This window comes from Dendrobates tinctorius, unplaced genomic scaffold, assembly GCF_039654945.1.
Source record: "Dendrobates tinctorius isolate UK_male_01 unplaced genomic scaffold, ASM3965494v1 ptg000396l, whole genome shotgun sequence".
Lineage (NCBI taxonomy): Eukaryota > Metazoa > Chordata > Amphibia > Anura > Dendrobatidae > Dendrobates > Dendrobates tinctorius.
The window spans coordinates 2,115,013-2,129,267 of NW_027362062.1; the positions used below are offsets into that span (position 1 = coordinate 2,115,013).

General features: G+C 47.0%; 2 protein-coding genes across 2 annotated transcripts; both read right to left on the reverse strand.

Moving 5' to 3' along the window:
• Positions 1–1,212: 1,212 nt before the first annotated feature.
• Positions 1,213–3,961, reverse strand: LOC141076292 (uncharacterized). Its single transcript, XM_073563693.1, has 2 exons — positions 3,395–3,961; positions 1,213–3,306 (listed from the first exon to the last, which is right to left on the reverse strand). Exons 1-2 carry the CDS (start codon positions 3,623–3,625, stop codon positions 2,062–2,064), a joined length of 1,476 nt encoding a protein of 491 aa, XP_073419794.1. The 5' UTR covers positions 3,626–3,961; the 3' UTR covers positions 1,213–2,061.
• A 2,675-nt stretch (positions 3,962–6,636) lies between these two features.
• On the reverse strand, positions 6,637–12,243 carry COA7 (cytochrome c oxidase assembly factor 7). The gene is made up of 3 exons (XM_073563694.1): positions 12,008–12,243; positions 11,183–11,323; positions 6,637–7,187 (listed from the first exon to the last, which is right to left on the reverse strand). Exons 1-3 carry the CDS (start codon positions 12,111–12,113, stop codon positions 6,742–6,744), a joined length of 693 nt encoding a protein of 230 aa, XP_073419795.1. The 5' UTR covers positions 12,114–12,243; the 3' UTR covers positions 6,637–6,741.
• Positions 12,244–14,255: the final 2,012 nt, after the last annotated feature.

Here is a 14,255-nt window from a genome sequence, read left to right on the forward strand (position 1 = left end):
CGGCCTCTTTGTAGAAACTCTAGAATGGCCGTAATGGGTACTTCACCAGCTAGTTTTGTTGGGTGAAAGGCCAGGAACTTCCTCCACACCTTAGCATACATTTTTGTCGTGGACTCCTTCCTGCTTTGTAGCAGGGTATTGATTAGGTTCCTTGAGAAACCCTTCTGCCTCAGTAGCTCCCTTTCAAATTCCAGGCCGCTAGGTGCAGGGCTTTGGCCTGTGGATGGTAGCAGGGTCCCTGCGAGAGAAGATTCTGGTGCAGCGGCAGGATCCACGGGTCGGTTACCGACATGGCTCTCAGCCATGAAAACCACGGTCTTTTTGGCCAAAACGGGGCTATGAAGATGACCCTCGCCCTCTCCTGTCTTATTTTCCTGACTACTGTTGGTAGTAGCACCATCGGAGGAAAGGCATAGGCTAGTTGGAATGCCCAGGGTGTTTGGAGGGCATCTAGAATATCTGGGTTGTCCGACCTGTAGAGAGAAGCGAACCTTTTTAGGCGCCTGTTGGCTCTGGTTGCGAATAGGTCTATCTCCGGTCTGCCCCATTCTGACGCTATCATTTCGAACACGTCTCTGCTGAGGACCCACTCTCCCTGGTATAGGGCCTGGCGACTGAGATAGTCTGCTCGGGAGTTGTCCACTCCTCTTATATGGAGCGCTGACAAGGAGAGAAGATGGACCTCGGCCATCTCCAGAATCTTTCCCGCGATAGACATCAGAGGCATTGACCGCGTGCCTCCTTGCCGGTTTATATAGGCCACTGCGGTGGTATTGTCTGTCTGGATCCTTACGTGGGCGCCTCTCAACTGCGGAAGGAAGCGAGATATCGCATAAAAAAAATCGCTGTTAGCTCCTTTACATTAGAGGAGGCCTCTATTTCATTCTCCCGCCACCAGCCTTGTACCATGTGCTCCTCTAGGTGGGCTCCCCAACCTAAGGGGCTGGCATCTGTGGTGAGTATCTTGGAGGGAGTCACCCACCACTGTACTCCCTTCGATAGATTGGAAGGAATTAACCACCATTTTAGGGATTCAACCACCTCGGGCGATAGGGATATCTTCCCTTCCAGCCGCCCCTGCAGTCTGTCTCCTGCAGAATAGCCCACTGTAGTCTTCTAGAGTGGAACTGAGCCCATTGCACCGCTGGAATGCATGATATTAGTGACCCCAGCAAGGACATGCCCTGTCTCAATGATATCATGGGTCTTCCTGTAGCATTCTGTACTTTGTCAAACATGGCCATTACTTTGGCGTTTGGCAGAAAGCACTCCTCAGTTACGGAGTCTACCTGCAGGCCCAAAAACCTTTGACAGGTCACTGGCTCCAGTCTGGATTTCTCCCAGTTAATTAGCCAACCCAGTGTTTGTAGGGATGAAATAATCCTAGCTATTCTTGCTTCACACTGTGAAACAGAATTCCCCACTATGAGTAGGTCGTCTAAATAAGGGACAACTAGGGTGTCATTCAGCCTTACATATGACATTACTTCCAGCATTAACTTGGTAAATACCCGAGGAGCCATGGATAGCCCGAAAGGCATTGCCGCAAACTGGAAATGCCGAATCCGACCTCTGAACCAGACTGCTACCCGCAGGAACCTTTGGTGCCCTCGATATATGGGGAGATGGTAGTAGGCGTCCTTTAGGTCCAAGACCGCCATATAACACCTGGGAAACAAAAGCTTTATTGCAGACTTAATCGACTCCATTTTAAACGACCTCAGTCTTAGGAAGGTATTAAGTTTCTTTAAATTTATTATAGTCCTGTAAGAACCATCTGGTTTTGGGACTAAGAATAGAGGAGAATAAAAGCCCATCCCTGTTTCGTCGTCTGGGACCTCCACTAGAACCTGTTTAGATAGCAGTATCGCAATCTCCATCTCCAGTGCTTCCTGCTGAGAACGGGACTTCATAGAAGTCAATAAGAAGGAGTTCGGTGGATACCGAACGAATTCTAATTTTAGGCCTGATGATACAATACTTAGGGCCCACGGGTTTGATGTCACCTTCATCCATTGGCGGCTGAATCTTAATAGCCTGCCACCTACAGGTATAACGGTTTTATCGGGATCTGTCTCCTCTGAAGGGACGTTTCCCGAATAGGTTGCCTCTTTGCTTGGGGTCCTTATTTCCCCAGCGGTCCTGAGGTCTAAAGTCTTTCTTTTTACCGAACGGCGGCTTCCTGTAGGCCCTCCTGTTGAACGGAACATACGGGTTAGGGAACCCCTTTTTCCTCTCCCCCGCTTTTGTCAAAATCTCATCCAGCTCTGTACCAAACAGGTACTTACCCTGGCAGGGTATAGCACACAATCTAGTTTTTGTTTGTGTGTCTCCTTTCCACCCCTTCAACCATAAGGCCCGCCTGCCTGCATTGGTCAGTCCTGCCGCTCTAGCCGACAACCGGAGAGAATCCGCGGAGGAGTCGGAGAGGAAAGTCGCTGCTCCTTTAATGAGGGGCATAGAGGAAAGAAGCCTACTCCTAGCTACTCCATTTTTAATATTGTCCTCCAAGTCGTTCAGCCACACCAACATAGATCTTGCCGTACATGTGGCTGCTATTGCGGGCTTAAAGGCTGCCGTACAAGCTTCCCAAGATCTTTTGAGGAATGTATCGGTCTTACGATCCGAAGAATCAGCCAAAGTTCCCGAATCCTCCACCGGCAAGGAGGATCTACGGGAGGTAGAGGCCACTGCCGCATCCACCTTGGGGGCTCTCGACCAGGCCGTTAACTCCTCATCGTCAAAGGGATACTTACGCTTTGACGTTAAGGGGAGGAAGGTCCTCTGACCTTGTTTCTCCCATTCCCTCTTAACTAGGTCTTTTACAGCTGAGACCACTGGGAATGCTCGGATCTTTTTACGAGAAATACCCGCAAACATAATGTCCTGAGGGGTCTTGGGGTCCTTACTCTCCGGCAACCCCATGGTATTTCGGACAGACTTTACAAGATTACTGACACTGTCCGTGGGGAAACACGTCTGATCCTCGTCCTCTGAGGAAAGGTATTCCTGGGACTTATCGGAATCTAGTTCTCCGGTATCTGACGGTGACCTGGACGCCAGCGAGACTCCTCCTTTAGGTGAACATATTTCTCTCATGGAGGAGTGACCCCCTAGACTACTGGAACCGCCTAAGGCCCGTAGTTCCTCTCTTATCATTGCCCGGATATCCTCCTTCTTTCGTGAGGATTCCTCCTGCAAGGCCTCCTCAACGCATGATTGGCATAATCTCTTTGGGTGGCCATCCGGGAGGGGCTGCGAACATAAGGCACACTCTCTATGTTTCGCCTTCTCTGTTCTTTTAGCCTAAAAGGGGTATGGACCAGAAAGAGAAGGCCATCAATTATCTAACCTGACCAAAAAACACTCACCCGTGAATTTAGTCAGCAACTACCGGCTGCGGTGTCCGGGACCCAGGCTGAGGCGAGGCATGGGACGACTTCCTTTCCTTACGTTTCTTCTCTACCGGCTCATCTTGTCTGGAAGGCCCAATGGATTCCTTCCTAGAGCTGCCACTTCTTCTGGTGCTATTGGATCTTCTCGTAGCACTGCTCTGTCGACTACCAAGTGGGGATACCACTGGCTGACCTAATGGGAGTGAAGCTGAGTCATCTAAGGACGACATGACTGCGCACTGGCGCTGTGTCTGTGGCTTCCTTTTAAAGCCTTTGCTATAGCTGCTCCTCTTTTTTTTTTTTTTTTTTTCAGCCCCTACTGCGCATGCGCGGGCGTTGTCCCGCGGTCTCTGCCTTCAGCCTGAACCCGGAAGTCCTCCTCCACTTCCGGGTTGCCTCTCCTGCACTGGGTCACCGCAAATAGTGATGCGGCCGGCGCATCGCGCGTCTGCGCCCCCTTTCCACGCACGGACTCCTCTCCTGTCCAGGTATGACTCCAGCAGCGCCGCTCAGCACACGCCGCACAAGCCCTTCTGCCACGGGGGGGGGCGCCGGCCTCAGTACGCCCGATGGCGTTCGTAATGCGTCCAACCCCGGGGGGGGAGGGGGGTATAGCCATCACCCCAGTGAGCTTTGGCACCACTTTCGCCTCCAGCCTCACCTGCATTACGCCAGCTCTGGGGGGGGGGGGGGGATACCCCTCTCCGCCCGACGCTGCCTCCGGACCTGGGGCCCCTGCTGCTCATATTATGCAGGCAGGCGGCTACCAGACCAGGTATCCTCTTCTGCGGGTTCCTTCCTAGGAACAGGAAACCAAACTGAGGGAGCGAGGGGGACCGCCCCATTTATCTCTCTGTAGGTTTCCTGTTCCTGGGGCGGATCCCCTCTCTCAGTGGGTGCTGTCGTGGCGAAGAGGAAAAAAGAGAATACCTGGTACTGCCTTAATAACCCTTACTATATAACCATTTCAATAACCCGTACGGTAAATTTCATAAAATTATAATCTATATTATATACCGTATATATCACAAGGGCAAAATGACAATTTTTTCTTGATTTTGCTTCACCAAAAAGATTAAATAAGTTACTAAAATGAAAGCATGAATAAAATAAGTTTGGTTATTATGGCCAAAATAGGCTAAATGATGGGCAGACCAGTCAAATGTTGGATGTCCATAGCATGCAGTAGGATTCATCAGGGTTCCTTTTGATTGCAAGAATTTTGATGTCTACCGCACTTTTCTTGCTGTCAAATATGATGGAATTGCCAATGGCAAAGTGACCAGAGCCCGAGATAAAGCTTTCTACCTTACCGCTGTGATACACTCTGCAGCCTGACAATTCTCTGCTGGATACCTGTGGGATCATTGACATCCGCCTTTGGGGACAAACATCTGTAGTCATGTTTTTGCAGGATTATATGTTTTTGTTACTCTGTGACTAGAGTTTGGTAATTACAGTTCATTAATTTTAGCTATAACTAACTGTAATCTTCGAACATAACATACAAGATAAGGGTTTCTCACCTACATTCTTCGGCCTCTTTTCTACATTCTGGTTTAATATTAGTGCAGAATCCAAACTATAAAAAAAAAAAAAAATATATATATAACAACCCTCTCTGCCAGTGCTCTGTTACAAAAAACGGACGTATGTTCAGTTTTTCACATTTTATTTTTATTCTAATTAAGATGGTTTCCATTATATTGTGTATGTGCGCCCCCTAGTGGTCTGGCCAAGAAGAAAAGAAAAAAAAAGGGGCTTTATTCACATAATCCTATATGTCCCAGATGCAGAAATGCTGCCATTTTTACACACCAAAATTCACAATAATCAACTTGCTCTTTATTTGGTTTTTCGTACGGATTGCATGTAGCTTTTATTTCACGTGTTTCTTCTCAGTGCAGAAACTTTGCAATTTAGCACAAAAAAAAAAAAAAAGGAAGTGGGCATTTTGCTTGAACCGTTAAACACAGCGGATTTTCTGCCTCCCAAAATATTGCAGATGAAAGAAAAATCAGCATTTATGGTACTTGGAAACATAGCATAGGCAGTGTCATACTCATTTTCACCAAGAGCCACATCAGCATTAAGGATGCCTTAAAGGGCTGCTTGTAATTGTAAAGGCTCAAGAGGACATATGTGTAACACAATATGAGCATGGACTGCAGTGCCCGGACTAGTCATGGGCTAAAAGGGAGATGTCCCTGGGCAGCGAGGAGGCCAAGAGCCCTGCGCCCGGGCAGCGGGGAGGCCAAGAGCCCTGCGCCCGGGTAGCGGGGAGGCCAAGAGCCCTGCGCCCGGGCAGCGGGGGGGGGGCCAAGAGCCCTGCGCCCGGGCAGCGGGGGGGGGCCAAGAGCCCTGCGCCCGGGCAGCGGGGGGGGCCAAGAGCCCTGCGCCCGGGCAGCGGGGAGGCCAAGAGCCCTGCGCCCGGGCAGCGGGGAGGCCAATAGCGCAATGTCAGAGCTCAGAGTCCAAGATGGATTGCTTCCTATGCTAAATTATGTCTCGCCTCTGATTCAAAGATGGAACCACACAAAAACGCTGGTGTTGACTGCGTTCGCTCGGATTCCAAAGATGTCTACCTCCTCCTCTGCTAAGCACTGCTTGTGTTGACATACCACACTGCTAATACTTAGTAGCGGACGCCAACACAGGGGGCGAGTGCCATCTTAGATTTTGAGCTCCAGTGCACAATTCTGCATAGCTCCGATCAGCTATCCATACAGGGTAAGTGGGGAGCCAATCCTCCTGTGTCCTCATCTCGTGGGTCACATGAAAATGACGTGACGCCCCAGATTCGGCCTGAGGGCCTCGAGTGTCACATTTCTTGCTAGAGAATCAATAATGTAAACCCAAACTGGTTGTAGTGTCCAGCTTTTCCACAGCGCAGAGAACGCCCTCTGAACTGGTGACGTGAGCAAAATCAGAATCCACTTCAATATAAAGTCAGAAAACATCTCATGTGTCCTCCACCATAGCATTTATAAACCATAAACTATCGATCCACACCATAATATTTTTACTTCTCACATCTTTGAAATTCGAGGCAAAACATTAGGTCATCCAAACCAAGAAATTGATTGTCACCAGCCTTTGATTCCTGGTATACACATATAGACACTTGAGCTTGGACAACCCCTTTAGGACATGTGCGCAGCAATGTAAAAACAGCCAGGGTGGATCCTCATTTCATACCTTTGTCTACCTGATGAACATATGAGAAGGAAACACATAAGTGTTACGTTTGGTGAAATTATTGTTTTATTATATGCTAGGATCCATATCAGTGGAAAATACCAATATCTTGCAGAGTAGCTAAAAATCGTTCCTGTTCCGCTGTCCTTTACACCCCAAAGGTAATTTCTTTGGCTTCCCTTTGCTTTTGGTGAAGGTCCTTAGCACGATTTTTTAACTTTTCAGCCTTGGCATCATCTCTGTTTACCCCATCACCAAGTTTGTACATTCGGCTGGCATTGGCACAAGCCCATATGTGTCCCAGCTCACAGGCCTTCTCAGAAAAGTGCAGAGCCCGCTTCATATCCTTGGTGAAGCCAGGCGATCCTTCCAAGTACATGGTACTTAGGTTGAAGCAACTTGGTGCAAATTTGCCATCGCAAGCCTTTGTATAATAATCCCTGGCTACGTGAAGATCAGGTTTCTCATCATTTACGCGTCCATCTTGTGCCAAGAGCCCCACGTTATGGCAGGAATCAGCAGATTTCTTTCCTCCCTTATCACAGGATTTTAGAAAGCAGTTATAGGCAGTTTTTAGATCGATTGGAACTCCTCCTGAAAAAACAGAAACAGCACACATTATAATGGAAGAGACTGGAATTACACTAAGACACAATTGCTAAAAACAAATACCCAACTGTAGGGGGTTAAAAAAAAAAATCAAAACCCAACTACGGTGTGATTTTACATATCTGGGGTGCCATTCTCTGGGCATGGCCGGCATGTTCATAGCCTGACCCCTATGAATAATGATCTATCTGTATAAATAGCTTTCCTCCTGGCAGTTTCAGTAAGGGAGTCATTACCCCACAGAAGTAGAAGTCCTACACGTCCAAACTAGGGACCCCCGGATCCCAGGGTAACCGAAGAATGGGAAACTTCTTCAAAACTCTTGGAATAAAATTAAAATAAATAGGGGCTGATCCTTCAAGACTTAACATTTCCTACACACACTGGAGAAAGATGACCCAAATCCATTAGGAGGTGCACGCCCTTCAAAAGGCTGGTCCGAGACAGTATTTTTTCTTTTAAAAGGCATAAATGGCTTTAATATACTCCCCTTGCCTCTTCGGATGCTGTGGAGGATGCTCAGTTGTCTCCTTTGCCTCTGAAAGTAATAAGGTTTCTCCTTGCAGAGAGTGACATGCCAAAGTGAGGAGACTTTTAAGCCTTGCAATTCTCCCTGGAAAGTTGTGTTTGCTCCATTCCCAAGTAACAGGACCACTGCAGCGACCAGTTAACTAGAAGAGTATGTTATCAGAGACGCATTGGATGATGAGCTCTTCTAGTTACCGGACTGCTGTAGCGTTCCTGTTGCTTCCAAATGGAGCCGACACTACATCCAGAGCCGACACAAACCTCCAGAGCGACCTGCGCTGAATCTGGAATAGAGAGGGAAGAGGTGACACTAAAAAAAGGCAAGTATGCCTCCTATTATTTTAAAACCATCCATGCCTGAAAGTAAAATGTGTTTTTCCTAAAGGAAAACCCCTTTAACGTTTATTGCCACATTTTGTTTTTAATATGCGCTCATTATTGCCTCCTTTTTTTTGTAAGTTGGTGACACAATATATGAAACCTACGGTATTTAGTAAAAGAGGTGTCAGATCTCGCAAATGGAGATTTAGTGTAACACAGCAAAGAGGGAACAATAAAATAAAACCTAGCTTTTAGTGAAATGCATTAAAAAAAAAAAAAAAGACAGTGCCTTAAATTTAGGGCAATAAAATGAATGAATGAACAAAAATGAATTATGACCCCATGTGTCAGTGGAAATCTCAAGCCGCTACAGCGTATAGTGATGGGCAGCACAACACAAATAGAAAAAATATGGGTGTGCAAAAATCAACAGTGCTTATATACAGCTGGTTGGAGCTCACTACTGACCTACTGAAGTGCTTCAGAATCCACAGAAGCACTTTAAGCCCTTAAGATCTCTGCTGTAAATGTACGGCGGAGGTCACTCCCCTCCATTTGATGTGGGCTCCGGCGCTGAGCCTACATCTTTATCGGGATATGTCAGCTGTTTTCAACAGCTGATATGTGACTGGAATAACAGCGGGTGGAATCGCGATCCACCCAAGCCTATTAACTAGTTAAATGCCGCTGTAAAACTGACAGCTGCATTTAACGCACGCTTCCTTACATCGGGCCGGAAATCCTCCCACTGGTGACCCCAGATGTGATCGTGGGTCAACGATGAGTTGGCATGACAACCAAAAGGTCTCCTGGAGACCTCTATGGTTGTCCCTGCCGGCTTGCTGTGAGCGCCGCCCAGTGGTCGGCCCTCATAGCAAGTCAGCAATTCTACTACATACAGGTGATCTGATCATTGCCTGTGTGTAACACAGATCCAATCGAGTTACAGCAGCATCTAATCTCCCATGAAGACTATTGAAGCTCAAAAGTTAAAAAAAAAAAAGTTTAAAAATATTTTTAAAAAAATATAAAAGATTAAATCATCCCCTTTTCGCCCCATTCAAAATAAAACAAAAAAATAAAAACACACATATTTGGTATCGCCGCGTTCAGAATCGCCCGATCAATAAAAAAAAAAAAAAAAAGGATTAATCTTATCGCTAAACAGCATAGCAGGAAAAAAAAAAAAAAAAAAAAAGTAAAAATGCCAGAATTACGTTTTTTTTGGTCACAGCGACAGTGCAATAACGGGCAATCAAAAGAGCGCATCTGCACCAAAATGGTATCAATAAAAACGTCAGCTCAGCACGCAAAAAATAAACCCTTACCCAACCCGAGATCACGAAAAATGGAGATGCCACAGGTCTCGTAAAATGGCGCAATTTTTTATTTAACAAACTTTGGATTTTTTTCATTACTTAAATAAAAAAGAACCTAGACATGTTTGGTGTCTATGAACTTGTAATGACCTGGAGAATCATAATGGCAGGTCAGTTTTAGCAGTTGGTGAACATGGTAAAAAAAAAAAATTTTTTTTACAATTTCACCGCACTTAGAATTTTTTTCCCATTTTTGAGTACACAATATGGTAAAACCAACGGTGTCTTTTAAAGGTACAACTCGTCCCACAAAAAAAAACAAGCCCTAACATGGCCAAATTGACAGAAAAATAGAAGGGGGAGCGAAAAACAAACGTAAAAAACGAAAAAGGGCAGTGCCTTGAAGGGGTTAAAGGAAGGAAGGGCAAATTAGGACCCTCTAATGACCCCATGTCATACCCATCTAATAGCTCAGATCAGACTAATTAAATACTCAAACAATGAGGGTATGTGCAGACATTCAGTGATTGGCAGCGCTTTGGATGCAGCTCAAAGCGCTGCTGGCTATTGAACGCAGGTGAATCCCACATGTGTTCACTGAACCGTGTGGACTCACAGCATCCAATTCATGGTGAAGGCTCGCGTCTCTGCAAGATAAATAGGCATGCTGCAGTCTGGAAAGACGCACCGCATGTCCATCTCCACAGGTAAGCTGTGTGCGTCTCTAGACTCATAGTGGACAGGGGATTTCTTGAAATCCTATCCACTATGCTGTAACATCTGGACGCTGAGTCCAAACCACGGTGTTTACTGACAGTGTGCAACTACACTGAGAGCTAAACTCATCCGACCTCCTCTCTGACCTGTGGATGATGACCTGAGCCACAGATGTGGGTATAAAAAGGGATTTCTATCATTCTGCAAGAATGATCAAAGTGATATGACAGAACAGCCAGGATACCCTGACTCCATAAAGGAACAATCTACCTGGATAACATGGCAGATATTATTTTCTTCAGGATATCAGCTTAGGGGACCACGGCCTCATCTGGAAAATCACAGATCTGCTCGATCCGGTCACCTGACCCCATGGATACGTTTGGAGAAACCAGTTTGGGACCATCCGGTCACCTGGCTCCGTGGAGAAATTCAGAGACCCCAGGTTGGCACCATCTGATCAAATAGCTACGTGCCTCAATGGACTGTCAACTTCCTAAGCTTGTCGTTATGTCCTTTCTATAGGTGCCAGCCAAAAGCGGGGAGCCACTGGTGGGGGTTGTCGGCCCTGGAAGCCCCAGAGTCGCGAGTGCTCTAATCCTGGCAAGTCAGTGGAAGGGTGAGACTCTAATGTGCAACATTTTGGGTATTTTGTTGGGACTGTTCTATGTGTTATTTGCTTGGTGGTTCAATAAAGTATTGTCACACTGTTTTACCCTAATCCTGTGCTGACCGAGTAGTATTATGCCCACGATAAAAGTAAAGCGGGCGTTCAGTGAGAAGAGCCCTGATTCATGTGGTCTCGGGCCAGCGGACGAGAGCTAACACTCACAGCCACCTTATCTCCACAGGTGTACTCACTTTTGTTGCCAGCGGTTTAGATGTTAATGGCTGTGTGTTGAGTTAGAGGGCACCAAATTTAAACTGTGATACAAGTTGCACACTCACGACTTTACATTGCATCATAGTGTCAGATCTTCAGTGCTATCCCATGAAAAGATATAAGACAATATTTACAAAAAATGTGAGGGGTGTACTCACTTTTGTGACATACTGTGACCCCTCCACTGGGTGAGTGCGGTGTACAGTACGTACCTTTCCCCATTATGTGATAAGCTCCCAGTTTGTAGCAGCTCTCGCTGTGACCGTTCTGCTCGCAGTTGAACGTCAGCACTTTGGCCGTAGCTTCAAAGTTTTTTTTGATGTTCTCTAAATACTCAGCTAACCGATGACATCCTGAGAAAGGAAGAAGGAAACGCATGAATATAAGGCGAGAACGGCCAGACAGTATAGAACCAGGACGGCAGCCCCATGTAAATACGTGAACACGTGTTTATTCCCATTTTTGTACAATATGGATGCACACAAACCCGTTCTGTACTGCACAGGCCCTTATCAATGGCGCCAGGGTGCTAAATAAAAGTTTATTTAAATCCTCTGAGACCTCATGACCACTGCAGCCAATCAACAGCAACCGGAACAGTTTTATTTTTGCAGAAAAAGTTTTGTTTTTTTTCCCCCAACTCAGAAATATGAATGACGCAGCTGATCAGCAGCTACTGATCGGCTGCAGCGCTCACGTGGTTTCACAGAAAGGAAGCTTTTTTTTTTTTTTGCTGCCCTTCACCCTGGGACCAATTAACAAGGGGATGCCCCGGATTGGACAATCCCTTTAAGTGAATACTAACCATCATATGATGTGTGCAGGTCCTTACCTTCGCTGACACATTGTAACAAACCATCAGGACAGAACAGGGTCAGTTTACACAGTGTTACATATAGTCTACACTGGCTGTGACACTACCGCTGCATGCTGAGACTTGTAGTGCACTGACTACTGATCAGAGAGAGGTGACTCTGCTCCTGAGGAATTACACCCCTCCCCCTCCCGCACATGCGCACTGTGCGCGCGGCTCTCACCGTCCGCGTCCTCCTCCCGGTGGCACTGGTAGTAATACTCCGTGCCCAGGTTGTCCAGAAACTCCTTCACTTCCTCCTCATTTTTAAAATCCACCAGTCCGGCCATAGCGACCACACGCAGCGGTCACCGTCACCTCGAGGCCCCGCCCACCACACACGACCCGGAAGTGAGCGGCGTTCCCATGATAACACGGTAGACGCTAGACTGCATGGTCCGCTTCCGGGTATGATGTCATTTCCTGGGGCGTGGCATACGGGGAGGGGGCGTGTTCTGTCTTAGTAAAGGCGGGAACAGGAAGAGAAGCGGCCATTAAACATTTCTCTCAGCTGCAGGGAGCGAACTGAGAGCTCAGCATCCTCAGTGACAAACAGGAGGGTTAAGTAATTAACGGGTTGGCGTCTTCTTAGGTTATTGGGTGAGGGGGCCTGGTACTTGGGGCCATCTAGTGGGATTTGGGGCACGAGGCTGAAGTTGGTGTCCTATTGGTCCAGTTTTCTATTCAGCAATTTTTTCTTTTCTGATTTTTTTTTTTTTTTTATAGGTTTAACAAAGAAAAATAATCATAATAATAGCAACATACAATGCAGTGAGGAGCCCTGATGACACTACACTCAAAAACGGCTACAAAACCTATAAAACTGGCACAAAAATGGGCCCCCGAAGGGTTTTAATGAAAGGGTTAGATGAGTTTGGGCCACTGATATCACGCTGCAGACATATAGAACAGGGAGCCCCACATCAAAACCAGGACCCTCCAGCCTGGCCCAAATGGGTTCTGGGCATCAAAGTGAGCAAACAGCCAGTTTTCACAGACTTGAATCTGTCGCCTCCTTTTTGGCCTATAAGCTGCGGCCCCTGCCATCACTTATTTACAGTATTCTGTAATGCTGTAGATAAGCCCCCAATGTAACCTGAAAGATAAGAAAAGTGAGAGATTATACTCACCCGGGGGTCCGATGGGTGTTGCGGTCCGGTCCGACGCCTCCCATCTTCTAGCGATGATGTCCTTCTTATGCCATGGCTCCTGTGCAGGCATACTTTTATCTGCCCTGTTGAGGGCAGAGCACTACAGTGCACAGGCGCTGGGAAAGGTCAGAGAGGTCCGGCGCCTGTGCACTGCAGTACTTAATCTGCCCCGTTGAGGGCAGAGTAAAGTACGCCTGCGCAAGAGCGCATCATGAAGTAAGAAGGAGGACGTCATCACTAGAAGATAGGAGGCGCCGGGGTGAGTATAATATAACTCCTTTTTCTTATCTTTCAGGTTACATTGGCGGGGGAGGGGGGGGGGGCTTATCTACAACATTACAGAATGCTGTAGATAAGCCCCTGATAGTGGTGGCAGCAGCTCGTAGGCCGAAAATGAGGTGGCAGATTCCCTTTAAGGGGTTAAATGACTTTGGGCCACTGATTTCACACTAAGAATACACACAAAGTGATGCCTCGCATCAAACCCAGGTCCCTCCAGCCTGGCCCAAATGGGTTCTGGTCATCAGAACTGGCATCATAGTAGGCAGTCGATTTTGGCCATTTGAATAAGTAACTGATGTTTTTAAGGGGTTAAGTGACTTTGGGATACTGATCTCACACTAAGAATACTCAACTGTGTATTCTTAGGCTATGTGCACACGCTGCGGTTTCACCTGTGGGTTTTCTCCCGCGGAACCGCAGGTAAAGTGGCCTGCAGTTTCACACCTCTACTATGTTAAAGGTGTGAATCCGCAGAAACAATAGACATGCTGCAGAAAAAAGAAACGCAGCGTGAGCACTGCGGTTTTAAAAACCCATAGGGTTACATGGTACTGTAACATGTCTGCGGAACTGCTGCGGTTCCGCTGGGCAAAAACCGCAGTGTGTGCACATAGCCTTATTGTGAGATCAGTGGTCCAAAGTTATTTAACCCCTTAAAAACATTGGTTACTTATTCAAGTCTGTGGAAATCGGCTGTTTACCCAGAACCCATTTGGGCCAGGCTGGAGATGTGGAGCTCCCTGTTCTAGATGTCTGTAGTGTGATATCAGTGGCCCAAAGTCATTTAACCCTTTCATTAATGCTCTTTGGTGCCCACTTTGCCCATTTTTGTGCCAGTTTTATAATTTATGTAGCTGTTTTCGAGCGTATTCTCATCAGGGCACCTCGATGCATTGTATGTTATTGTGATGCTTTTTTCATGGGGGTCTGATAGGGGGGGTCTGATATCTGCAGCTTTTGCGATCGCCTTTTTTGGAGCACTGCCCATTAGCGAATTAC